This window comes from Magnolia sinica, chromosome 6, assembly GCF_029962835.1.
Source record: "Magnolia sinica isolate HGM2019 chromosome 6, MsV1, whole genome shotgun sequence".
NCBI classification, from domain to species: Eukaryota; Viridiplantae; Streptophyta; class Magnoliopsida; order Magnoliales; family Magnoliaceae; genus Magnolia; species Magnolia sinica.
In genome coordinates this window covers 86208702-86234778 of record NC_080578.1, presented here as the reverse complement: position 1 = coordinate 86234778, position 26077 = coordinate 86208702, and the positions used below count along the sequence as shown (strand labels likewise).

At 39.4% G+C, this 26077-nt stretch overlaps 1 protein-coding gene across 9 annotated transcripts in view; it reads right to left on the bottom strand.

Moving 5' to 3' along the window:
* LOC131248993 (uncharacterized) overlaps positions 1-24085 on the bottom strand; it is a 37386-nt gene extending 13301 nt beyond the window's left edge. For 4 of the 9 annotated variants that reach the window (XR_009172576.1, XR_009172578.1, XR_009172577.1 and 1 more), the window contains exons 1-2: positions 23633-24085; positions 16252-16521 (exon numbers count right to left, since the gene is read on the bottom strand). Coding sequence is in view for 5 of the 9 variants with exons in the window: in XM_058249533.1 (XP_058105516.1) it covers positions 16252-16521; positions 23633-24016 (654 nt within the window). In the remaining 4 variants the exon portion in view is untranslated. Of the gene's footprint in view, positions 1-13068; positions 13339-16251; positions 16522-23632 lie in introns of all 9 variants that reach the window. The other 5 variants (XM_058249533.1, XM_058249531.1, XM_058249534.1 and 2 more) reach the window with 3 other exon arrangements.
* Between the last annotated feature and the right edge of the window lie 1992 nt (positions 24086-26077).

Here is a 26077-nt window from a genome sequence, read left to right as displayed (position 1 = left end):
CAATATGTTAGAGAGTATGTGGCATGGCATCCTCACCTCATCAGCTGGGCACATTACTACATTAATGTAGAGCAGCAGCCTGACAACCGCCCCAGTTCAGAAAAGGATGACAACTTTGAGCCGCCTTGGAACTCCATGTGGATTTAGGCCAAACTTTATTTTTTGTTCTTTTTAGTATTTGGTTGTATTGTTTGTGTTTTATTGCTTGTAAGGTGTGACATTTGAATGATATGAACTCATTTTTTATATTACTGCATCATTTATGCCTGACAAGGCATCACACATGCTATTCCAAAGGAAGCAAACACTTTGTTCCACACCTTCTAAGAGAAAGGACAGTGAATAAACAAATGATTCACCATTGTCGCATACATCCAAAACAACACAGCAATTGTGCAACACTATAGTGCTCTTCTAAAGGTTATCTAACGTTAACACACAATTCCTTCCCACCAACCACATGAATGCCGTGATCTTAGTAGGGGCCCTGTAAAACCACACAAAACGCAAGAAGGCTTCCTTGCACCCGACATGGAGGAACCAAGCAATTATTAGAAGAGTTGGACCAAGAACTGACTCGACTTATCCAATGACCAAACCATTGCGTCTCTTGCACCCAGAATAGGGGAAAAACCATGAAGATGCTCCAGCATTTGCGCAAACTCATTAGCTTCATCATCCATCAAATTCCTTCTACAAGGGGGAGCACAAACCATAGCATTACCAACATAGGTGAAGCGCTGATTTGGGGTGACACCCAAATCTAGGGCCAAGTTGGCGAGTCTCAGAAAAACATTTCTAAGAGGACGATCCCCAAACCATAAATCTTACCAAAAACGGATTCTCTTGCCATCAGCACATGAGAAGCGAACAGCTTCCTTGACCTTATTAGTCAAATTGGTCACCCCTCTCCACCTCTCTGGAGAGCTTTAGCAGGGTCAGGGCCCCTCACCTTCCCTTCCTTTTCCCAGAGCCATCTTCCCAGCCCACCATCCCCATCGTGGGCATCGTTGCTGGCCTGGTTCTCCTTGGAGCTGTGGTCACTGGAGCTGTGGTCGCTGCTGTGATGTGGAGGAAGAAGAGCTCAGGTGGGGAAGGGGTGAGGAGTGGAGTCTGAGTTTTCTTGTCCCACTGAGATCGGTTGGCGTAACGGTGACCTCCAAAACCGATACGGATACGGGGTCGTAACAACGATACGGGGGCGTAACGGCCCGTAATGGCGTAAAAAAATTTTTTTGCCAAAAAAATATAAAAAAATATGTATTAAATCCGGAATATTCTAAGCATTCCAAATATGCATTCATTTATAAATTGGAATATGTTTATGGTGGTGTAACGGTCCACTCTTTGGTGAGAAGCTGTATCGGACTGTCTGATTAATTTTTGAACCAGGTAACCTGAATTTGACTACAAAATGTATATATTTAATTTTCTAAATATCTAATTTATATACTTAACAATTTAATATCTTTCTCCCAGTAGTTCTTTAAAAAAATGAAATTAAATTCAAGTAGATGGCGTTGCCAATTTCGGGCTGACTTGGAGGACCAATCTATGTCCCAAATTAGCCTCAAATTCATGCAATTTATTGTTATTATCCCACTTATGTATTAGTGGACATTTATTGGATAGTGAATCATGAAAAAAATCAAAAGGCCCTATTTTAAAAAATAAGAGTACACAAGATAACAATTAAAACTATTCAAATAATTTGATTTTGGCATTGTGAGTTAGCAATTGCAGTTTATAATTTAATTGGTAAATTTTAAGTTAATATATGTCTTTCGTACAAATTTTTAAGGCCCCAAATTAGGCAGGACTCGGATTGTGAAGTGTAGCACACATGTCAAAGTTTTTTGGGCCCCACCCATGATGAATATGTTATATCTAAACCGTCCATTCATTTGACGAGATCGTCTTAAGGCTTGAAACGAAAAATAATACAGATCTAATTATCAAGTGGACCACGCTGCAAAAAGCAGTGGGGGATTGAACGTCTACCATTGAAAACTTTTTTGGGATCACAGAACATTTAGATCAATATTATGAAATTTGTTTTTCCTCTTCATTCAGGTCTTTTTGACCTTATGAACAGATTGGATGGAAAATAAATGTTACGGTGGGCCTACGAATTGTTTAACGGTGAAAATCATCATCTCCGCTGCTATTTTTGGTGTGGTCCAGACGATCTTTGGATACGATTCATTTTTTAGGTAATGCTCTAAAATAATATTTAAAAATAGATGAACGGTGTAGATATAATAAATACATCACTGTGGAGCCCATAAAACTTTGATCTCTTTCGAACCGTTCGTACAACTCGGAGCTCGAGGAGTGTCAGCGCTCGTCTCAGCGTGACACATACCTACAGCAGCTTACGCCTGCAAAAAAAAAGAAAAAGAAAAGGAGAGAGAGGGAAACCGAAAAGAAAAAAGAGGGAAAGAAGAGAAGAAAAAAGAGGGAAAGAGGGAAAGAACAGAGAGAGAGAGAGAGAGAGAGAGAGAGAGAGAGAGAGGAGGAGGAGGAGAAGAAGAAGAAAAAGAAGGAGGAGGAGGCCGCAGCCGCAGCCGCAGTAGGGCCATAGCAGGCCGAGAAGAGGAAGAAGAAGAAGAAAGAGAGAAGACGAGGAAAAGAAAGGAAAAAGGTAAGGTTTTTTTTATTTATTTTTTTATTTTTTTCCAAGGCCCGTAATAGCCGTTACAGGTCAGTAACGGCCGTTACGCCCCTAACGGGCCCGTAACGGCCGTTACGTGTACAAAAACGGGACTCGGGGAGACCCGCTTCAAAAGAAATCTAATTGATGTAGAATTTGTTGAATTTATGGGTCTTATGGAGAAGTCATACGGTCCAATTGTTACACTATTGGACCATGATAGGTGGTTGTGGAGTTAGGGCAAGTTGAGCCAGTTCTCCTTCGAGTCTTTCAATTTAATTATCTTCTCACCTCTTTCTAGAAACCCAAATTCCATTTATCAAATATGGAAGTTCCTGGGGCCTCCTTGGGGCTTTTTCTTGGGTTTTTTTTTTGCCAATGATGGCATCAACTCCTCAAACCCTTGACATAATAGTGTGCAAAGCCATTATATAGGGCCCCATTGTGGTTTTTGCTTGGTTGGTTGGTAAAAACGGAGTTCCTATGATTGACCACTTGAGAAATAGAAATGCAATTATTCATAATGGTTGCGTTCTTTGCCTAATCAATACAGAAACGATAGATCATTCATCCATGCATTATTCCTTTGCATTGGAGATTTGATAGAATTCTTCAAGTTGTTCAATGTGGAATGGGTGATGTTGCGTTCAATTGGGGATTTCTTCCATGTACGGCCATAGGGTGTGATGCAGGACGAAAGTCCTAAACTAGTATGAATGCATTGAGATCATCAAACAAGTTAAACTAAAGTAATTAGAACATAAAATCAGGCTTTCCTTCCACAATTTAATAAAATTCATATTTACAACTAGCATGAAATTCAGACCATAAAAGTTCCCACAAAGAGATGATCATAAGATAAAGAGGAAAATGGTCCTATGGGAGATGGAACTTAATGCAGGGGCATTTTCACACCGGGCTTGAGTGGGGTAGCCTGTGGGATGCGGAGACACACTCGAGGCAGGTGGCCCGTGTGAGGCTCATGTGAGGCGGGCCCACGTGAAGTGAGGCTCACAATGAGGGTTCAGCTGACGTCCTAATCCGTGGGATGTGGGGCCTGAGCTATGAGATAAAGGAATTGATTCACCACACTCTATCAGTTCGAGCTTTTAGAGCAAGCGGCTAATTGTCCTACATCAAATTGGTATCAGGGAGGGAGGTCTCGTGTTCGAGACTCCTCGCCGGGGATAATTAATGCGGGGACACAGTCGAGGTGGGTAGGCCCATGTGAAGTGGGGCCCACGATGAGGGTTTGGCCAACGTCCTAAACTATGGGATGTGGGGCTTGGGCTATGAGATAAAGGAATTGATTCGACACGAGGGTTCGGCCCGACGGGCCAAAGAGAGTTGATAAGGACATCACTTCATGTACACCCTTGCGTACGTATCGGAGAGTTAATGAAGACATCACTTCAAGTATACCCTTGCGTACGTATCAGAGGAGGAAGCGGGCCGCACTGATTTTCCTGTGGCTAGGCGAGTACCCATGATCATGCTGAAGACCCCATATGCATGTGCGAGCATCTGGAAGACCCCACATTGAGAAGATGCACATGAGCTACTTTATGGAGTGATCCAGACCGTTGGTTGGAGGAACGTAACGATCGTGCTATTGGATCACATGATCGGGCGATTGATGGTGAATCGTTCACATTAGTTTTTCTTAGATTTTATCAACTTATAGGATTTCGTTTTGTTTATGTTATATTTGGATATCATTATGAGTGTTTTTAGTTGATTTAGTTAGACTAGGGTTATTTTTGTCAAAATTCACAAAACAGAGTGTTTATTGTAATTTTTGAACTTTTTTGGAGCTACAAAAGATGGTGAGCGTGTGACCTCTCCTTCATTGGATTTTGTGATAGAGAGAGAGAGAGAGAGAGAGAGAGAGAGAGAGAGAGAGAAGCTCTTGCTTTCTTCTTCCATCTTTATGAGATTTGAAGATACTTTCATGTGATTTGGAAGGGAGATTGGTGTGAGGCTAATCAACGGATGTACGAGGTTTCCATCTATCCCCACATCATCATCTATTTTCCCCTCCATCAAGGTATTTTCTTCAAATTATTCGATTCTCCCATCATAAGCCTACATCCTCTCTTAAATCCATCTTTCATTTGCCCATCTATAATCCCAAACCCTAAAAGACCTAAATCCATCCAACTACGACACACGTGTGACCATAAAATTATAAAATCCTAACTTTTCCCATTCTTCAATTCACACAAAATCCCTATACCGTTCTATCCAAAACCCTAATTCCCACATCCTAACCTAAAAACCCTTTTCTCCCTTCACCCAATTTGATCCCATAAACCTCAATTCCTATATTTCCCCAATTCCCATAATCCGAATTTTACCCTAGGTTGTATTAGGCCTTCTACTTTGAAATAGACTATACCTTATGTTAATTGGATGTCCCTACATCCATTAGATCCTAGTTTTCTTTTATTTAATGATCTTGTGTGACGATATTGGTAACTTGGGCTAGGATTATGCATGGTGTTCTTTGGTTTTCATGGTATTCGTGATAATTATGGCAATGTTTTGTTTTGTTTTTGTTTTTGTTTTTGTTTTTGTTTTTTTGTTTTTTTGTTTTTTTTTTTTTTTTTGTTAATTATCTTAATTCTGCTACTTGATCTCACATGTTATTTGGTTCATACATCGGTCCCAATTCAGAACTCCCATCTAGTGTAAGCAATAACTTGATTCACATGTAAACCCTGCATGCAAATTAGGAATTCCACAATAACAGGGCTGTTTTGGATGGGAGGAATAGTTTGTGTTTTAATAAATTCAAAACTATGATTAGGATGATCAAAATTGAAGGGCATTAAGGTTTGGATAAGCTAGAATTGGGGGATTAGACATTTAGGGTTAGGGTTTGAAATTAGGGTTGGGAAATTTAGGGGTTTTGGTGTAGAATTGAGGAATTAGGGTTTTGGATAGCTGAGGGTTAAGAATTTGGAAGATGAGAAATTAAGAATTTAGAGGAATTTGGGGATTTGGCAAATTGGGGAAAATTGGAATCCTTGGTTTAGGTTTGTTTTTTATTTTTTTTATTTTTAAGGGGATTTAAAGAGTAAGGTTCATGGAAGAAATGAGGGAAAGAGAAGGAAAAAGGGGGGGGGGGGCGGCGGGCTAGCTGTACGAACGCAGGTGCGGGTGGGCATGTGGGATAGCTTAGATGTGGGTACAAGGACGAAGAGATTGGATTGGGTTGGGTTTGGCAAGAAGAAGAAAGAAAACAAAGGTGATGATAAAGAAAGAAGAGATGAAATGGGGAAGAACAGATGCTTACCTTGGAACGAAGGGAAAAGAGAAGAAGGATAAAGTGGAATCACTCCATGAGGGTCTCGTAGCCTTCTCCAATCACTACCGGAGATGTAACAAGCTTTCTCACAAAGCTAAGGAAGAGAAAACTCCTTTTTTTTCTCACAAAATAAGGCATGGGAACCTTGAACGCCCACCCCATTGCTTTTATACTTTCAGAAATTTTAATTACAAAATTGCCACTACACTTGAGTAAAATGTGGCCCACTCTAAAATAAGCAAACCAAACCAAATAAAACCAAAAAGTATCCATCATGTCCAAAATAAATAATAACTAAGAAATAAAAAAGGGACCCATAAGGTCTAAAGATCTTGTGGTCCAAGTGGTCCAATGGCCTGATCGTCATGTTGGCATTGTCTACATACTAAAATTGAATTGTTTGTGAAATATCATAAACGCCTCTACTGAAAAGTATACATATACAATGCCAACATTTAGAAGTTCCAAAAACACCCTGAATCCCTAATACAATGAACTGCTAATAATTGCAGAATATTCCAAACCAGCAATTTTTATCTCCATCCAGAAACAAGCATAATTACAACAAAATTAAATAAGGTCTTAAGGAAATTGAGAAAGGAAAATATGAATGGGTGCTTATTCTCATTCATATTCAACGCAAATCCTTTTATTGTGCATCAACATGTGTGTTCTATGGTAATCCCATGAGAACCGGGCCTAAATGAGGTGGGCACCACCGTGATTTGTTGCCAACATCCAAACCAACCATCAGATGTGCCCATCAAGAAAGGTGTTTCGTATCATAAAGGCTGATATGTATAGGTAACGGCCATGACCGTTACCGTGATACAGGGGTGAAACGGGACAGTTGGTTTTTTAAGACTGTCTCAGCCGTTACGATGGTCGTAAGGGCCGTTACGGGGGCATAATAACTGTAACTCCCATAAAGGTCAAAAAACGACCACTTTTTTTTTTCTTATTTAAATAATTATTTATTTATTTATTTTTATTTTTTTTGCTTTTCTCATTCTAAAAACTCTCCTAGGTCATTTTACAACTAATTTCGACCACTCTTACTATAGTTTTTAATATTAAAACCATAGATTCAAGTGATTCGAGCGAATAGAACCTCCAAGGGCCATTTTTTTTAAATTGAAAAAGCAGTATTTATGCCTTTTTTTTGATTTCTAGTTCTAGTGCTTGATTGTGATGTGTAAACATTAGAGACTTTATAATCATGTTCACAAATTCACTAGATAGCCCGATACAACACTCTCACCAAAGAGTGAACCGTTACACTACCATAAACATGTTAAAAAATAAAAATAAAAAATGAAGACATATTTGGAATATTTACATTATTCTGGATTTTCTAGATATTTTTTTAGAATTTTTCGGACAAATCTAAATCTTCAACCGTTACGGCCGATATCCGTATCGGTAATGGTGGTGACCGTTATGGCCACCGTTACCGATATGGAATACCTTGCCATGGCAAGTTAGGCCCAGGGCCCAAAAATCAGATTGATCTAAAATTCAAGGGGGCCATACCAAGGAAAACAGTTGGTAGGGCGGATGCCCCCCTTGATTCCGCATGGGCCAAGGATGTTTTCTATGTTGAATTTGGACCGTTCAATCCTTGATCTACCCTGGATAAGGACGAGGCCAAAGAATAGGCCATTTTGCACATCAGGTGGGCCACGGCGAAATCAAGAGCGGGCATTCCCACCAACTGTTTCCTTCATGTGGCCCCACACCCCCACCTGAATCAAGATTCAACCTGAGTTTTAGGTCCTTGCCTTAACATGATGTGACACATCTGATAGTTGGAGTGGATGTCAACAACACGTCACAATGGGCCCACCCAATCGGCCACATTTGGTGCACATGAGTCTCCCCTGCCCACCAATTCACATGGGAGCATCTCCCTACACATAAAATAGAACGAGGTTGGCAGACTTGGACTTGACTCATTCCAACCCCAAACTTTTGACTCGGGCAAGTCATGCTCTGCATAATTGGGGATCATTTTTCCTTTCCAGTGACTTATACCATTGATATAATTTGTCAATTGTCAATACCACTGATATGATGGGCATTGTTGGGATGGTCATACAAATACCCCAGATTGGAATATCTTGTAGTTTGGCCCTTTTTGAGAAATATTAAAGAATTGTACATGTGGCATACAGATTAAACTGGCCAAATCTTGGCACTCTATTTAGATGCACTAGAAGTTAAAATTCACATTGCTTTTTTTTTATTTTTTTTAACAAATGCATATTGGAGTTTTTTTTTTTCCCTAAATGTCCAACTGGTGGAAGTCAAATGGATTATTGAAATGACAACTATTCAATGGCCCAATCTGGTTGGGCAAGGACAGTGCATCCATGGAGCAAATTTAGACCGTCTTGGTGATAGTCGTGTCTCCTTAGAACACCATTCAGTTTTTATAAATGGAAGCACAAAAGGTTTCTTTAGGAGCTCAAGAGGTATCCCTCAAGGGGACACACTGTCAACTTATTTGCAGTGATCGCAGAAGCACCAAGTAGAATAATGTCGAAAGCAGTGGTTGTGGGTTTGATAAGTGGCTTTAAGTTTGGAAGGGGCAACATGCAAATATCTCATCTTCAATACACAAATGACATATTAATGCAAGACGTGAAAATTAAATATGATATGCAAGATTTCAGGCTTTAGATCACACTAATTTTAAAACAATCACAAAAAATTCTACATCCCACATAAAAGTCAAGCATTCAATAAGAGGAATCTATGCGGGTCCAAGCCTACACATGTTAGGGCTGGATCAATTAAAAATTATAGACTAAACAATGTTCAAAAGAGAGTAAATTCATCCACACATGCAAAGGATTACTTTCCAATCCAAGAGATTCACATGTTTCAAATAAGGAAAACCTAGGGTTTGCAAAAGTGGAAGAGGACTTGGGTTTTAGGATTATCTAAGATTAAGGTCAAGGAAATAAGGCGAGAGAGGAGTGAAATAGAAGAGAGAAACGAACCCAAGATGATCCACACGTGTGGACAACGGCCCGGGCCTGATGCACGTGCGTGGGATCCTACCCGCACGTGTGTGGGGCCCACGAATCTGAAATCAGCCAGCTAGGTGCTGGTCGGCCAGGGGAGGTCCACCTTCACACCAAGTTTCACGCCGATCGGATGTCTAGTTTATGCACGGTGCTCTGCCGAAGTTTCAGCCCTCTTGCAGGGCCAGATTCTGGAAATCTGCTGTAGTGGAAAGATTAGCTGAAAACGTGTGTGGATTTAATGAGGGGATGGCTGTAGGAGAAAAGGAATATGGATGGTACGAGATAAGGGCGATTTGGGATGGATGTGGCTTCGCACTACGGTAGTTTGCCCTTCGAAGAATGGAGGGTTCCGCATCCAATTAGGCTTCACAACTCAGAGAGAAGCAGGAAAAAGCAGAAATTTTATTCAATCTTCAATAAGAAAAATGACTACAAGTGGTGCCTATTTATAATAAAATCTTATACCCCAAAATTCGCGCTATGTGCGCACCTTATTACTTGGAGACGAAGTAATAAAAAATAACAATTAATCAAAGTAATCTAAATCGTCCATGATATTCCTAAAAACAACAATAAGCAAAACTCAAAGTACTAGATCGTTTGGAATAGTGGGCCACGATCAAAAGAACTCATGGTGGGATTCACATGACGATCGGGTCCACTCCAAGGAACCAAAATGCAGTCCTCTAACTAGGGGGTCTTCCCTGGATGTCGTCATTGATTTAGATCGATGGTGGGGCCCTCCTCCTTGCGTACGCGCGCGCGCGCGTGTGTGTGTGTGTGGGGGTGGGGGGGGTTGCATGGGCGGGACATCTCCCCATCACATATTGTTATTCTGTGATACCAAGGAGGAGCAGATTGCTAATATGAAAAAATAGCTTCATGGTTTGAAATTGTGTCAGGTCAGAAGATTAATCTACAAAAGATTGAAATGCAGCAATTAAATGAAGAAGGGTTGTAGGAGCTTGCGGGTATTTTTTGTTGCAAGGCAGCGTTTTCACCGGCTTCAGATCTTGGCCTACCCCTATGCATCGGCAAAGCAGCTAAGAGACTATGGGATTCAGCAATAGAATGCATCAAAAGAATGCTATCAGTGTGGAAAAGTAAGCACTTAGGTTTGGGTAGCTGCCCCACTTTAATTAAGGCGATGCTATCAAATATGCTGGGTATATTCACATCTATATTTTAATGCCCAATCCGGGTTATGTGTTGAATCGAAAGAATCCAGAGGAATCTCCTCTGGGAAGGAGGGAGAATAGGAAGAAATATCATTTGGTCAAATGAAGTACGGAAACCAATAGAGGAAGGAGTATAAAAAATCCGTCAGTCATGAATCGGGCACTTCTAAAAAAATGGCTGTGGAGATTTGGGATTAAGGATAATTCCCTACGGAAGCAAGTAATAGAGGAGAAATATTGTAACAAGAAGGGGAGTGGTTCACAAAAGAATCATCAATTTACTGGGAATCGGGAATTTGGAAGGTGGTGATGGAAGAAATCTAGGAATTTCAGAAAGAGGTATCTTTCGTGGTAGGTAACGGAGCTCAAGTCAAATTTTGGGCGACCCATGGTATGGACAGAGGCCACTAAGTGAAGAATTTGGAAGCCTGCTCAGTACAACAATGGACAAACACACTTTCATATCTTATTGCTTTGATAGAGAAAGGAACGGATGCGCATGGACTCCACGATTCCGCAGGAACTTATGTGGTGAGGAGATTAGGCGTTTCATTCATTTGCAAGAAAGAGAATGAAACTGTAAATCTGTAACTGAGGGGAGGCAAAGACTGGAGGTGGAACTTCGAAAAGAATGGTCCTTTCTCAGTCAAGTTCTATTACAAGGCTATCAAATGTGGGGAAGGGGAGGACCGATTAATCCTATGGTGCATATTTAGCATTTTCCAAGGCCACCAAGAGCCATACTTTTCATATGGTTGGCTTCTAAAGGAAAAATCCTTACTGTCGACCAACTCCAAAAGAGGGGAATGACCATCACAAATGTATGCATCTTATGAAAGAAGGCAGGGGAATTGAAGAAACCTTCTAGCGGTCTGTGTACATGACAAATTCCTTGAGAAGTAGGAGATGCCAAGGTGTTCCGTAACGGTAATGGTGGCCGTAACAGCCACCACCATTACCGTTATGATACGGGCCGTAACGGCCGTTACAGCCCCCGTATCGGCCGTTACGGCCATTTTTTTTTTTTTTGAAAAATGTTCTTCCTGGACCGTTACGGGACCGTTATGGGGTCGTTACGGTCCTTTACGGGCCGTTACAGGACTGTTACAAGGCCGTTACAGGCTGTTACGGGACCATTACGGGCCGTTACGGGACCATTACGGGGTTGTTACGGCGCGTTTTTCTATAACAGCTGACCCCGTAACGCGTAACGGTTATGACCGTTACATAACCGATTTAGAATACCACGGTAGATGCCTCCAGTGCTTCAAACACCAATGCATACAAAGAGTTCTAGAATCCTTCTCCAAATATCACAGGAGAAGGCACAGTGGACAAGGAGATGGTCTAAAAGCTTAAAGGCTTAAAAGGCACTGTCCTCCCATGGAATAAGGAGGTTTTTGGTGACTTTTTCCAAAACATCGGGCAAGCTGAGGATGAGTTTCTTAAACGTCAAGTTGAGCTAGAACTGTCTTTGACTTCTAACAAAGAAAAGACTGACATTGACTTAGCAAATCAAAACCTAGATAAAGCTCTTCTTCAAGAATCAATCTTCTGGAAGCAAAAATCTTGTGTTCAGTAGCTAAAAGAGGACTTCAAATACAAAACTATTCCATGCTTCCACTAAAGAACGAAAGTGATCGCCCTTAAGGATATGGGAGAATAGTAGAGAGCATCACCCTTTATAAATTTATAAGTAACCCATGCCAAGCAATATAGGTTAGGCTGATGGGTTTATGGTCAACGTCAAACAATCCGGTAAAAGGTGTCAAACTTCATTTATTATACCTAAGCAATATTGCCATGGAGTATAGTAGGAAGTAATGGGTTATGGCAGAATCAGTCTCCTCATTGTTGCAAATTCGGAGATGGGCATGAGGAAGAAAAAGGTGTTCTTATGGAACTTGCCCATTCTAGTGACCTTTTGGTCCATATGATAAGACAGCAATGATAGAAGCTTTAATAACAAACCAGAAAGGGTGAAGATGATCTCCCATATAGTGAGAGGGAGACTTACCTACTGGGCTTTGAATCCACTCTGTTTAAAGGAAGTCAGTTGGAAGAAATAGAGGAAAGTCCATGGGAGGATGAAATGGACTAAAGGGAGCGGTGCTCATGCACCAAAATTTTTTTATTTTTTATTTTTTGTATTTTGCCAAATTTAGGATGTATGTTCTTTGTTTAAAAAAGATAGTTTTGCATGTTCCTGCTTTTTCCAGTTGAGCGTAGCTCAGGTGGTTTTGTTGGAAGAAATAGAGAGTTAACTCTCTCTCTCTCTCTCTCTCTCTCTCTCAAGCAAAGGATGATCTTTTTTACTCAACCAATCAATTGTATGCATACCCCATATTAACTCAAAATAGCCAGTGGGGGGTGCATGGTATATGTATCATATTCGAAAAGTCAGATCAGTTGATCAATCCTAATTATTAATTTGTGAAGACTTGTTTGTTGTATTCAGGCCATTGGATATTTTTAATTTCAGCCGTCCATTAAACTTCCACCCACTGGATATTTAGGTAATAGAATCAGTACAATGCTTATTTTAAGGTCCATCTAGGTTGTGTACACATTTTGGAAGGTTTGATTTAATTCATTTGTGTGCGGTGTGCCACATGCAAAATTTCTTAGTTTATGTGCTGAAAGTGAAAAGTAGGAGGAGGCAATGGGCATACACGACTCACTTGGGTTTAGTGATTCGTCCAAGTCATCCAAAAACCCGGGGAGACTCACTCGATTCATGTAACGCTTCTACCCCCACCAAGTCTACAAATTATTAAATTGGTGGGGCACAAAAATCAGTTCCACCTGGGGAAGTCCCAAGTCAACTCTCTAAGTCAGCCAACCTCATAATGAACACTACATAAAAGAAAAAGAAAAGGATCAAATAGCAATTACCTGAGACATAATTGAATCTGCAAGGGGGCGCATTCCCTCCATACCAATGTATCTAGAGCACGTGGAAGGAATCGGCACAAAATGACCACCAACTTCCAACTCCCCAATCAGCCCTGTCCATTCTCGAACAAGTTCCTTCTCCTTCCATCCATCAACCAACTCATGAAAGTGAGAATCATTCACTGTGAAGAACTGAGCAGCATGGTCAAAGACCAACGATTGAGGATCAATAATTCTCGTTCCCATTCTCCCTCCTAACCCATGCACCCCCTAAAAGATATATCAGGAACCCATATTAGAATATTCTTATTAACATGGAACATCAAATTATTTAATCATCAGATCCAATGGCTCATCAAAACCACATAATCTGCCACAAATGACAACAAAGAACTACTGGTATAAACACACATCAGAGACTCACAAGATAAAGTAGTAACGGAAAAAAAAATTCTTATGTGCATAGATATGAACCTCCTTTCTTGGATAAATGATGAAACTTCATTATTGAGCAAAAACAAAGATGAAAACAACTATGGGAGAGGCAAAAAAATAAAAAATAAAATTTCCAAATACAAGTGTTGCTCCATCTTAAGCAAATTGTCTTTCTCAAAACCTTAGTTGCACAAACTGCAAGGGGAAGCAGGAGAGAATTCAGGCAAGAGAAAGGGAAAGTGTTTGGTTCAAAATGTTAGCAATATAAAAAGATAAGAAGTGGGACTGTGGAGATTATATATATATATATATATATATATAGCGAAAACACTACGTAGCATAGCGTAGCGTAGTGTGTAGCGTGGATTGCGTAAGCTACCTGAAATCTCATTTTTTCAAGTGTTTTTTCTATGTTAGTTAAACACCTATTTTAAAATAGTGATGATTTATACCTATGACACATGACGCTACATTAAACTAATCCGGACCATCCAAATTGTGGTCCATATCGTAGATAGAGCACTTAGATCAATCCGGAGCATCCAAATTGTGGTCTATATCATGAATTTGTGATGTTTCAATAAATAACAAAGAAGTCATACTTAGAGATGTCTAAAGGCAAAGAGAGAGGGATTTTGCATGGAAATAAGTGGTTGATATAGAGAATGTGTATGTGGTTAGTGGCCCTGTATGTGATTAGTGGAGATAATCTGCAAGGGGTTGGATTCAAGAGACTCTATGCCAAGAGATGAGGGCCCTTTGTCAGCCATAGGAGAGTCTAAGAGAGATAAACCTATGCCGAGAGAGGCCCTACGTCAAGAAGGATTGATTCAAACAACTCTACCTCACTCAATCCTTCAAGATAATAAGAGATAAACCTCAAACAAATAACAATCATCCAAAATACCATGAAACTCGGTCAAAAAAGGCCCAATCGAGTGAAAAACGGCCTAGCCGCACATTCGTTTGAGGTTAAAAACCTCTCAAACATTGATCTTAAGTAAAAAAATCCTCCATTGGTAGCTTGGGAGGAAGATTTCGGTCCATCTTAAGCAAAGAAACCAAAGAAAAACTTACCGATTTGAGGTAAATAGAAGAAAAACAGAAGATGGGCCCAATTTTTGAATTTCTCTATTTCGCCTAAAATACCATGAAAGGAGGTACAAAAAATTCTGGAAAAATTATAACAACTCTTCTAAAATCAAGATTTATCAAACCCCCAAACTTTTAACTCAAACGGAGTCCATGTGTCTGTACAATGCTGACGCCAGCCATACGGCTACTGACGTCAGCAAGGTGACGTGACTTCTGACAAAGAAAAGACTGACGTTGACTTAGCAAATCAAAACCTAGATAAAGCTCTTCTTCAAGAATCAATCTTCTGAGAGCAAAAATCTTGTGTTCAGTAGCTAAAAGAGGACTTCAAATACAAAACTATTCCATGCTTCCACTAAAGAACGAAAGTGATTGCCCTTAAGGATATGGGAGTATAGTAGAGACCATCACCCCTTTATAAATTTATAAGTAACCCACACCAAGCAATACAGGTTAGGTTGATGGGTTTATGGTCAACGTCAAACAATCCTGTAAAAGGTGTCAAATTTCATCTCTTATACCTAAGCAATATTGCCATGGAGTATAGTAGGAAGTAATGGGTTATGGCAGAATCAGTCTCCTCATTGTTGCAAATTCGGAGATGGGCATGAGGAAGAAAAAGGTGTTCTTATGGAACTTGCCCATTCTAGTGACCTTTTGGTCCATATGATAAGACAGCAATGATAGAAGCTTTAATAACAAACCAGAAAGGGTGAAGATGATCTCCCATAGAGTGAAAGTCCATGACCTACTGGGCTTTGAATCCACTCTGTTTAAAGGAAGTCAGTTGGAAGAAATAGAGTGAAAGTCCATGGGAGGATGAAATGGACTAAAGGGAGTGGTGCTCATGCACCAATTTTTATTTTTATTTTGCCAAATTTAGGATGTATGTTCTTTGTTTAAAAAAAGATAGTTTTGCATGTTCCTGCTTTTTCCAGTTGAGCGTAGCTCAGGTGGTTTTGTTGGAAGAAATAGAGCTCTCTCTCTCTCTCTCTCTCTCTCTCTCTCTCTCTCTCTCTCTCTCTCTCTCTCTCCTTGTTTTGTTCTCAAGCAAAGGATGATCTTTGTTACTCAACCAATCAATTGCATGCATACCCCATATTAACTCAAAATAGCCAGTGGGGGGTGCATGGTATATGTATCATATTCGAAAAGTCAGATCAGTTGATCAATCCTAATTATTAATTTGTGAAGACTTGTTTGTTGTATTCAGGCCATTGGATATTTTTAATTTCAGCCGTCCATTAAACTTCCACCCACCGGATATTTAGGTAATAGAATCAGTACAATGCTTATTTTAAGGTCCATCTAGGTTGTGCACACATTTTGGAAGGTTTGATTTAATTCATTTGTGTGCGGTGTGCCACATGCAAAATTTCTTAGTTTATGAGCTGAAAGCGAAAGGTAGGAGGAGGAGGCAATGGGCATACACGACTCACTTGGGTTTAGTGATTCGTCCAAGTCATCCAAAAACCCAGGGAAACTCACTTGATTCATGTAATGCTTCTACCCCCACCAAGTCTACAAATTATTAAATTGGTGGGGCACAAAAATCAGTTCCACCTGGGGAAGTCCCAAGTCAACTCTCTAAGTCAGCCAACCTCATAATGAACACTACATAAAAGAAAAGGAAAAGGATCAAATAGCAATTACCTGAGACATAATCGAATCTGCAAGGGGGCGCATTCCCTCCACACCAATGTATCTGGAGGACGTGGAAGGAATCGGCACAAAATTACCACCCACTTCCAACTCCCCAATCAGCCCTGTCCATTCTCGAACAAGTTCCTTCTCCTTCCATCCATCAACCAACTCATGAAAGTGAGAATCATTCACTGTGAAGAACTGAGCAGCATGGTCAAAGACCAACGATTGAGGATCAATAATTCTCGTTCCCATTCTCCCTCCCAACCCGTGCACCCCCTAAAAGATATATCAGGAACCCATATTAGAATATTCTTATTAACATGGAACATCAAATTATTTAATCATCAGATCCAATAACTCATCAAAACCACATAATCTGCCACAAATGACAACAAGAACTACTGGTATAAACACATATCAGAGACTCACAAGATAAAGTAGTAACGGAAAAAAAAAAAATTTCTTATGTGCATAGATATGAACCTCCTTTCTTGGATAAACGATGAAACTTCATTATTGAGCAAAAACAAAGATGAAAACAACTATGGGAGAAGCAAAAAAATAAAAAATAAAATTTCCAAATACAATTGTTGCTCCATCTTAAGTGAATTGTCTTTCTCAAAACCTAGTTGCACAAACTGCAAGGGGAAGCAGGAGCGAATTCGGGCAGGAGAAAGGGAAAGTGTCTGGTTCAAAATGTTAGCAATATAAAAGGATAAGAAGTGGGACTGTGGAGATTATATATATATATATAACGCTACGTGGCATATGCATGTAGCGTAGCGTGGATAGCATAAGCTACCTGAAATCTTATTTTTTTCAAGTGTTTTTTCTATGTTAGTTAAACACCTATTTTAAAATGGTGATGATTTATACCTATGACACATGGCACTACATTAAACTAATCCGGACCATCCAAATTGTGGTCCATATTGTAGATAGAGCACTTAGATCAATCCGGACCATCCAAATTGTGGTCTATATCATGAATTTGTGATGTTTTAATAAATAAAAAAGAAGTCATACTTAGAGATGTCTAAAGGCAAAGAGAGAAGGATTTTGCATGGAAATAAGTGGTTGATATAGAGAATGTGTACGTGGTTAGTGGCCCTGTATGTGGTTAGTGGAGGTAATCTGCAAGGAGTTGGATTCAAGAGACTCTATGCCAAGAGATGAGGGCCCTTTGTCAGCCATAGGAGAGTCCAAGAGAGATAAACATATGCCAAGAGAGGCCCTACGCCAAGAAAGATTGATTCAAACAACTCCATCTCACTCAATCCTTCAAGATAATAAGAGATAAACCTCAAACAAATAGCAATCATCCAAAATACCATGAAACTCGGTCAAAAAAGGCCCAATTGAGTGAAAAACGGCCCGGCCGCACATCCGTTTGAGGTTAAAAACCTCTCAAACATTGATCTTAAGTAAAAAAATCCTCCATGGGTAGCTTGGGAGGAAGATTTCGGTCCATCTTGAGCAAAGAAACCAAAGAAAAGCTTACCGATTTGAGGTAGATAGAAGAAAAACGGAAGATTGGCCCAATTTTTGAATTTCTCTATTTCGCCCAAAATACCATGAAAGGTGGTCCAAAAAATTCTAAAAAAATCATAACAAATCTTCTAAAATCAAGATCTATCAAACCATTTAGTGAAAATTCTACCCAAAGCTGCTTGAGACCTCATAGTGAAATTCGAAAATCAATATAATTAAATGATGTGCTACAAACGAGGATCTTCACAGTTAAAAAGCACCCATGTTGTGCACAAACTGCCCATTAGGCATGTAATCTCCACCATCAACTACCAACGAAGCCGAAGAAGACACACTACAAACAAGGATCTTCGCAGGAAATTATGACCACCTATTTAAACTCAAGGACGAGTTTCTTTCAAAGCCGGGGGGAATTGATGCAACCAAATGGCCACACAAGTTCGAATGATTAAGATTTGAAGAATCCACCTATTTAAATTGTCTTAATTGATGATCTAGACCCTGCGGTCTGATGATTAATCGGATGGGATCAACGATTATATTACATTATGGGGCTGGGCAGAGCAATCAGATTATATATCTAGAATTTATTTGTTTTGGTTAGTTATTAGAGTTTGAATAAGTATCTAATAATTTATCCTTTTTATTTTTGTCACTTTTTTGTGGGCCACTTTTGGGGTACCAAATAATGTACGAATAACATAAAATTGGTCCTATTTGATAAGCAATTGAATCAGCTTTCAAATGAGCCCAATATCATGTAATTCTAACTACATTTGAGCAAGGTGTTCCGTATCCGTTACGATACCCCCGTAAAGGCCGATACGTATAGGTAACGGCCATGACCGTTACGCGATACGGGAGTGAAACAAGGCAGTTGGCGACCGTACCGGCCGTTATGGTGGCTGTAAAGGCCGTTACGGGGCAAAACAACCGTTACCCCTAGAACGGTCAAAAAACAACTTTTTTCCTTATTTAAATCCATTTTTCTTCTCTCTTTTTTTCACTTTCTCATTCCAAAAACTCTTATAAATCATTTTACAACAGATTTCGACCACTCTTACTATAATTTTTAAGATTAAAACTATAGATTGAAGTGATTTGAGAGAATAGAAACTTTGAGGGGCTTTTTAAAAGATTGAAAAAGTAGTATTTATACATTTTTTCTAGTTATAATACTTAATTGTGATGTGTAAACATTAGATACATATTAATCATGTTCACAAATTCACTAGACAGCTCGATACAACACTCTCACCAAATAGTGGACCGTTAAACTGTCATAAACACGTTCAAAACAAAAAATGAATACATTTTTGAAATATTTACATTATTCTGGAATTTCTAGATATTTTTTCAAAAGTTTTCGGGCAAAAGAAAATTTCAACTATTACGGGGGTCGTAATGGTTGTTACAGCCGATACCCGTAATGGTAATGGTGGTGACCATTACGGCCACCATTACCAATATGGAATACCTTGTATTCGAGTGAGCTATAAGTCTATAACCCATTTATATAAGGCCCATATGGTAGTGACGGGATTCAAGGGCATTTTAGTAATTTTCTGTTATTAGGGCTACTCTGCTTAGCTGAAGTCTATATAAAGCCATGTTATGGAGGTGCAATGCATTATTATATTGATTTGAATAGAACTTCTTTGGTTTGCTTTTTTTATTTGGTAGAAGATTTGGAGAGGAGATTTTTTGCAACCTCAAGTATTTGACTACAGGATTGTTGGGTTCTTTTCCATGATCTCTTTCTTCTTTTCTTTGATTTATTTTCATCCCCTTTCATTAATTAGTACCAAAGCAAGTTCTGCTCTTGGAAAACTGAAAGAAGATAATTTTCCCATCTCAATCCTTCTCTTTCATCTTTCTCTTCTGCCTTAATCATTTATCTTCCATTTCCTTTTCTTTTCCTTTTCCCTTTTCCTTTCCTTCTTAAATCTCCAAATCTTAAACCTTACATCTTCCTTTTTTTTCCCAAACTCTAACCGTACCAAGTATAATATAAATAAAAAAATAAAAAATAAAAATCAAACACATCAAAGCCTAACCATACCCCATTTCCAATCCTACCAAATCCTAATCCCATTGCAATCCATCAATTCCCTTGCTGTTTTTTTTTTTTTTTTTCCTTCAACCCATCCCAAAACCCTTAGATCTAGAACATATGCCTAAAGTTCAACATATATTCTTTCATATTCTGTCTTAAAGATGTCGTGGATAGGAAGATGTTCATCTGCCTAGTACAGTGATCCCTATTCAGACTCCGTTCATATCCATCGCATTATTCTTATCCTAGTTACTTCGATGATCAAGATCATCCTTCTTATCACCCTGAGTCATACCCCTTTTCATATGTGTCTTATGGAAATTCTTTTCAACACCCCTCTTAATGTTATGAATGATGGTAGCCATAAGTCGGCTATTCAAAAGCATCCTATCGCACAGAAATGTCAACAATGGCTAAGAATGTTCAAAAGATGAGGCAAGAGAATCCGTGGGAACTAAAAAAGATGATTAGAGCGTTTGAGGAAGATATTGCAAAAGAATTCAAGTGATTCAAGGAGGCGATAAAAAGTTGCTTCGAACCCTCGATTGAACAAAAAAAAGCTCTATTGACTTCAATCCATTATCTATGGAGTTCCTAAGAACGACATGGTTGAAGCAAGTGTGAAGACTCAAGAGGAATCTACTATCGGCTTTCTCAATGGATCCTTGGATACCTCTACTAATGGATCAACAGGTCGATCAAAGAAAGCGCCGATGACAATGGATGATCATCCATCAAATGACATGGTAGAGGAGACTAAAGGATTATAAAGTATGGACAATTCAATGGTTGAAGAGATGGGATAGTTTCACGATCACCATAGCACCACATAAAAGTCTATCAAGACCTATAGATTGAAAGCCAGCCATGACGAAGGGGCCACTATCAATGTCTAGAACATGGAGGACCACCATGAAGCGAAAGAAAAGGTGGCAAGTATTTAAATGTCATGTTATGCACAGATTGCCCATTAGGCATGTAAGCCTCCACCATCAACTACCAACCAAGCTGAAGAAGACACGCTACAAACGAGGATCCTCACAAGAAGTTATGATCACCCATTTAAACTCAAGGACGAGTTTCTTTCAAAGCCGGGTGGAATTGATGCAACCAAATGGCTACACAAGTTGATTACTCAAGATTTGAAGAATCCGTCCGTTCAAATTGACTTAATTGATTATCTGGACCAACTTCGTGGTCTAATGATCAATCTGATGGGATTAACGATTAGGTTACGTTGTGGGTTTGGGAGGAGCAATCAAATGGTCATTATATTTTTAGGATTTATTTATTTTAGTTAGTTATTAGGGTTTGATTAAGTATTTAACATTTTTTTTTTCTTTTTTCGTGGGCCACTTTTGGAGTACCAAATGATGTCTAAATGATGCGAAATTGGTTCCATTTGGTATCCCATTGAGTTAGCTTTCTAGCGAGCCCATGATCATACAATTGTAACTTCATTTGAGTTGAGTTATGGCCCATTTATACAAGGTCCATATAGTCTGTAATGCATTATAATATTGATTTGAATAAAACTTCTTTGGTTTTGTTCTTTGGAATTCCTTTGGCAATTGGTTTGCTATCCTATTTGCATCCCCTTTCGAGATTGCATTAAGAATTCAATAGAGAGAGATAATGGGGGAGGTGTGTGCAGTTCTCTCTTACATAGAGATTTCGAAGAATGTGATGGTTGGGATGGTTTCAATTCCCATGAATTTGAAATGCATTGTTACAATCCCAACGGTTTAAAGAGCCTAGCTTGAGGCATTCCATCAGCCTTGGGCTTTTGGCATATTGGTTAGGTTCTTAACAATTGGTATCAGAGCCAACGCTACGTCCTGTGTTCAAGTCACTGAAGGGCCAACCTGTGGAAAGGGCGACCTAGACCAGAGTGAAAGCTGCCACAGCCTGGAAAGGACTAGCTGGACAGCTAGAGTGCAACCACCAAGTGGAAAGAGCTGCCAAGATAACCAAAGTGCAGCCGCCATGCCCCAGAAAGGGCTACCTGGAAAAAAGGCCAGAGTGAGTGCTGCCACAGAGTGGGCCGCCACAGTTTGGTGGAATGTTACGATTCCAATGGTTTAAAGAGCCTAGCTTGATACGTTTCATCAGTCCTGGGGCTATTGACTTATTGGTTAGGTTCTTAACACTCACCCTCCCAACAGGAATTCAAAAATGGCCTTTTGCTGGAATTGAATTTGTTACAGTTGGCGTTTGGGGGAGGAAAGTCACAGGTGACTTTCTCTCAACCTGTAACTAAGTTACAGGAGAAAGAGCCGAAAATCTTACAGGTGCTGGAGTCGTTTTTCAAGTTACCTGTAACTAAGTTACAGGTAATGGTTGAAATTTTTGAAATGAAAATCGTTGGGAAGAATCGCAGTCTTCATCTCCCTCTCGCCTCCGTTTCCCTCTCTCAGTCGACTTCTCCCTCTCCCATCGAGCTTCCACAAGGTACGAAACCCCTTTTCTCTCTTCTGCGTTTTCCTTTCTTTCCTTTATTTATTAATTTTTTTCCTTTTGCGTTGACGGAGGCAGTTGGGTGAGGTGGCGTGGCTAATGCAGATGATCTGTGGGGCCCACCATATTGTATTTGTTTTATCCATGCCGTCCATCCATTCTTTTAGATCGTTTTAGGGCTTGATTCCAAAAACGAGGGATATCTAAATCTCAGGTGGACCACACCACCGAAAACAATAACCATTAAAAGTCCACCATTAAAAAACTAGTAGGGCCCACTGTAATGTTTGTTTCAAATCCAAGCTATTGATTAGGTCATAAAGACCTGGATGAAGGGAGCAAAACAAAGATTAGTTTGATTGAAAACATTGGTGGCCCACGAAAAGTTTTTAATGGTGGGTGCTCAATTAACATTGTTTCCAGTGATGTGGTCCACCCGAAATTTTGATGTACCTTATTTTTGGACTGATGACTTAAAATTTTCTGGAATAATGGATAGATGGTGTGGATGAAACAAATACATCATAGTGGGCCACCTTAACACGTTTAGTCCCTGATCTGTTAGGTAGTATTTTGAGGGAGGGGCCCCACAGAAACCATTTTGGCCCCTGATCTGCCACTGGGTTTCATGTAAATTGTCTCCATGACATGTTAGAACATGTGCTGTGAAATGCCTCTTCAATGGATCATTTTATCACAGCACATATAAGCACATGGGAAGTGCTAAAGCATTAACAGTCATTTGTGATGGTGTATGCAACCATTCGGCTGAAGCACTTCTCACGGGAGACGTACCCCAGTAGTTAACCCAAATTATTTTCTAGAGATTTTGATAAGGATTGAAAATTTTTGATTGAATATGTTACTTCAAGTTTTTTGTTCACATTACTAGCATTTTGAAAATATGGGCACACTTTTATGGTCTACCTGTTGATTAGTTTAGCCTAAGAATCGGCCAAACTATTCATTTACATGGGCTTAATAAAATGGAATAATTTTATCCCAATCTTTTTAATGTGTCAATCTGGTTTTTTAACGATTCTCTATTTCAAACTCTATCTAGTGTGAATATCCAACTTATTACCTGTAAAAAAGTTACAGGTTATCCAAACACAAAAACAAAGTTACCTGTAAGTAAGTTACAACTTACATCCAAACAGGATTACCTGTAACTTACTGACACCTGTAAGTAAGTTACATGTAACTTACTTCTATTGACTTATTGGTTAGGTTCTTAACACTCACCCTCCCAACAGGAATTCAAAAATGGCCTTTTGCTGGAATTGAATTCCAACTCGAATTCAATTCTCAACTTTTCCAGCCTACCAAACACAAAAGATGAAAGAAGATGAAATCCACGGAAAATCAAGACAATGGACCGACCGTGTCGAAAACCGTCGACCGGATCCCCCTTTTCTCGAGACCGAGGGCGCAGAGCATCCCAGACATCCCACCTCCAATAATGGCAACGATCGGGTTATCGGAGATTGGAGAGGTGAAGATAAGCTGCTCCTGGGCGAATGTCTTCTTGATAACAGACCTTCTAGAAGACCCGTACGAGTTCTTCTTCCTAGGGTTTCTGGAGGGAGTCGGCCTACCGCTGCTGCCTTGCATTGGATTCTGCTTGCTGGTGGGTTTGGATTCGGATCGGCAGATTAGGGTTAGCGTTTTGGGGTTTGGGTTGAAGATTTTGGAATTTGGGGATTTGAAGGGTTGGAAGAGGAAGGAAGAGGAAGAAGAACTGAGAAAGCCAGCAGTAACGTTCATGGCGTTTTTGGAAGGATGGGTTTTGGTGGGAAAGAAGAAAAGAAGAAATGGGTGAAGTTTAAGAACTCTACGCACCCCTCTTATCCTATCATTAGCGAGAAAAACTTTGATACTCGGATAGATTGTGATGGATGATACGCATGCACTAAAAAATTTAGTTAAAATTTGCATATTTTGATTCAATTAAGTAAATATTAAATTTTATAAATTATGGATCCCAGCATAAATGTATCTTGAAACTAAAATTAAGATTATTTAGTCATCTAAGAAACGGATTGGTGGCATTTGATTGGACGGTTCAAATAAAAACGTCCAATGGTTTGATTTCACGGTACAGGTGTCCACGGATCAGAGATTAGAATTATTAAAGAAAACGTATTTTGGGACTGTGACGTAGAAATATCGACAGATTAGTCGGTTTTGTTTCAATTAATGCATGCTACGTATATGCATGTATATATATTTATGGATCCATGCATATAGAGCTTTATAGGCGGCCAGGGTATCAAACAATTCTGCATCTCTAGGGTGTGCGTCTGCCATAATTTTTATTAAATGGGGAAGTCATACGCTGTGCCCTTGGTGTGCATTTTTAGTCGATCCAGAACGTCCAAGTTGTGGGTCCCCTTGTGGATGAGGAAGTATAAAAAGTTTGATTGGAATGGACTAACAGTCTACTGGTAGCCATCAAACGGACGGGTGGGATAAGATAACGATTAGAGATTATAATCTGATGTGCGAAATCAGAGTTCAGGAGGGAGTAATGGCGTTGATTTGGATATTTTAGATCGTTGCATGGTACGCCACGTGTACGGTGGATGAGCTGCCACCGTCTAACAAACGTGGGAACGCACTCTGTTGCAAATCGACAAATATAGCCGAGATTTTGAACATATCACGATAATGTCACGATAAATACACAAGCAATATTATAATGGTATTCCTGTGATATTTTCAAAATCTACAGATTTTCAATATCGCGTTGTTACAGGCCAAAAATAATAAAAGCGTTATGGATTTGTTATATAAATGTATTTAAATTTTAAATTTATTTAATATTTTAAAATAAATATTTTATTTTCTCCAAAAGTTTGGATAATATCGCGAGAAGACATCAAATTTGAAAATCTCTGGAAAAGTTTCTTAGCTGAGAAATTGCCCACAACGAGATTTGTTACTACGTTATGTAGTGTGCATGTAGTAAAGAGAATTAACTGCCAGTAAGGGCAGCGATGGCGAGAACGGATTGGCTACTTCCCCTGGTCGGTGCTCTGTGGGCCCCACTATGATGTATGTGTTTCATCCATGCCGTCCATCTATTTTTATAGATCATTTTATGGTATGAGCAAATAAATGAGATATATGCCAATCTCAAGTGGACCAAATTACAGGAAACAGTGTTGATGGAACGTCGACCATTAAAAGCTTTTTGGGGGCATAAAAGTTTTTGATCAAGCTGATCTTCTTCTTTTTTTTTTCCCCCTTCATCTATGTCTGTATGACCTACTCAAAAGATTGGATGTCAGATAAACAATACAGTGGGCCTTAGGAGGATTTTAATGGTGGATATCCAATCACTATTGTGTTTCCTGTGGTATGGTCCACCTGAGATTTATATCCCTCTAATTTTTGGGATCAAGCACTAAAATGATCTGTAAAAACGGATGAACGGTGAGGATAAAAGACATACTTTATAGTGAGGCCCGCAGACCACCTACTACTAGCCACCGGTTGGTGGCAGGGCAGTAGCCAATCCGTTTCACTTGGGAGCCTGTATTCGGAATACATTAGATTTCAAATCACAAACCAAGGTGATTCCAATCTTAAATTGTGTCCGGCAGCTCGTAAAATAAATGTATTGGAACCTAAATAATGAAATGCATATTGAAATTTTGTAATATATTTATCGAAACTTGAATTTGAATATTAAATTATTTATAAAATCCTGGATTAGTGTACACATGTGATATTTAACATAATGTTTATAAGTCCGTTGAAATATATACTTTGACAAAAAAAAAAAAAAAAAGGAAATTCTAAACCTTAGGTGGGCCACAAGTA